Source organism: Austrofundulus limnaeus, unplaced genomic scaffold, assembly GCF_001266775.1.
Source record: "Austrofundulus limnaeus strain Quisiro unplaced genomic scaffold, Austrofundulus_limnaeus-1.0 Scaffold603, whole genome shotgun sequence".
NCBI classification, from domain to species: domain Eukaryota; kingdom Metazoa; phylum Chordata; class Actinopteri; order Cyprinodontiformes; family Rivulidae; genus Austrofundulus; species Austrofundulus limnaeus.
The window spans coordinates 257,516-258,719 of record NW_013953005.1 but is presented as its reverse complement, the minus strand read 5'-3'; the positions used below and the strand labels follow the sequence as shown (position 1 = coordinate 258,719).

The window sequence follows — 1,204 nt, the reverse complement described above, 5'->3', positions numbered from 1 at the left end:
CATAAACCTTTGGATCAGATGAAGCAGAAGGATTTCAATACATTTATTATTATTATTTTATAATTTATTTAAAAAATTTATTCATTGCATTTAAAAACAAAACAAATGCTAAACATACAACAAATAATAAGACAACACAAAAGGAAAGTTTCAGGGTCACATCAGACGGTGTAAATAAAATAAAATAAAATTTAATTCCTGTTAATCCAGTCAGGAGTCACAGCAGCTCAGTCTGCAACTTTATACAATAAATAAGAAAATAAAAATAATAAAATAATCTCTAAATAATGAGAGCAACATGGAGTGATTTCAGACTGAAACTCTTTGCTTTAACTGATCTGATTTTTCTGTTCTTTGTTCTCCAGACCTCCAACAGCAACAAGAGGAGGAACCAGAACCTCCTCAGATTAAAGAGGAGGAACCAGAACCTCCTCAGATTAAAGAGGAGGAACCAGAACCTCCTCAGATTAAAGAGGAGGAACCAGAACCTCCTCAGATTAAAGAAGAACCAGAATCTTCTCAGATTAAAGAAGAACCAGAACCTCTTCAGGTTAAAGAGGACCAGGAGGAACCAGAACCTTCTCAGATGAAAGAGGAGGAACCAGAACCTCCTCAGATGAAAGAGGAGCAGGAGGAACCAGAACCTCCTCAGATGAAAGAGGAGCAGGAGGACCTCGGCATCAGTCAGCAGCTGGTTCTGAAGCAGAACACTGGAACCTTCATGGAGTCTTGTGAGGAAATGGACCCAGAACTGAACACTGACCGGCTCCAGTCTCAGACCGGTCCTGGTTCAGAGAGTCCGTCTGAATCTGACAGGACTTCTGTAAAATGTGACGTCTGTGGAAAAACCTTCAGAAATGACCTGAGTTTGAAGAAACATCTGAGAGTTCATTCACATCAGAAACCCTTAACCTGCACTTGGTAAAAGTAAAAGTAGATACTAATCTCATTTTCCTCCTTTTCTTTAATCTACTAGCCTTGCCAGAATCTTAAGTTTAATGTGCCAGTAAATGTTCTGGTTTATTCAACATCTGAACAGTCCCCCTGGATTGGCAGACTGGGGTGGTGGTCCCCCTGTTTAAAAAGGGGGACCGGAGGGTGTGCTCCAATTACAGGGGGGTCACACTCTTAAGCCACGTTCACACCAAACGCGTTTTGAGCGGCCAAAAAGCGCAAAACGTCTCTCACTGGACGCTCTATGTTC

The 1,204-nt window shown here is 41.0% G+C and overlaps 1 protein-coding gene across 1 annotated transcript in view; it reads left to right on the top strand.

Moving 5' to 3' along the window:
* The first annotated feature begins 287 nt into the window (after nt 1-287).
* LOC106531165 (gastrula zinc finger protein 5-1) overlaps nt 288-1,204 on the top strand; it is a 20,486-nt gene continuing 19,569 nt past the window's right edge. The window contains exons 1-2 of the mRNA XM_014026946.1: nt 288-303; nt 366-921. Coding sequence (XP_013882400.1) covers nt 288-303; nt 366-921 — 572 coding nt within the window. The remainder of the gene's footprint in view (nt 304-365; nt 922-1,204) is intronic.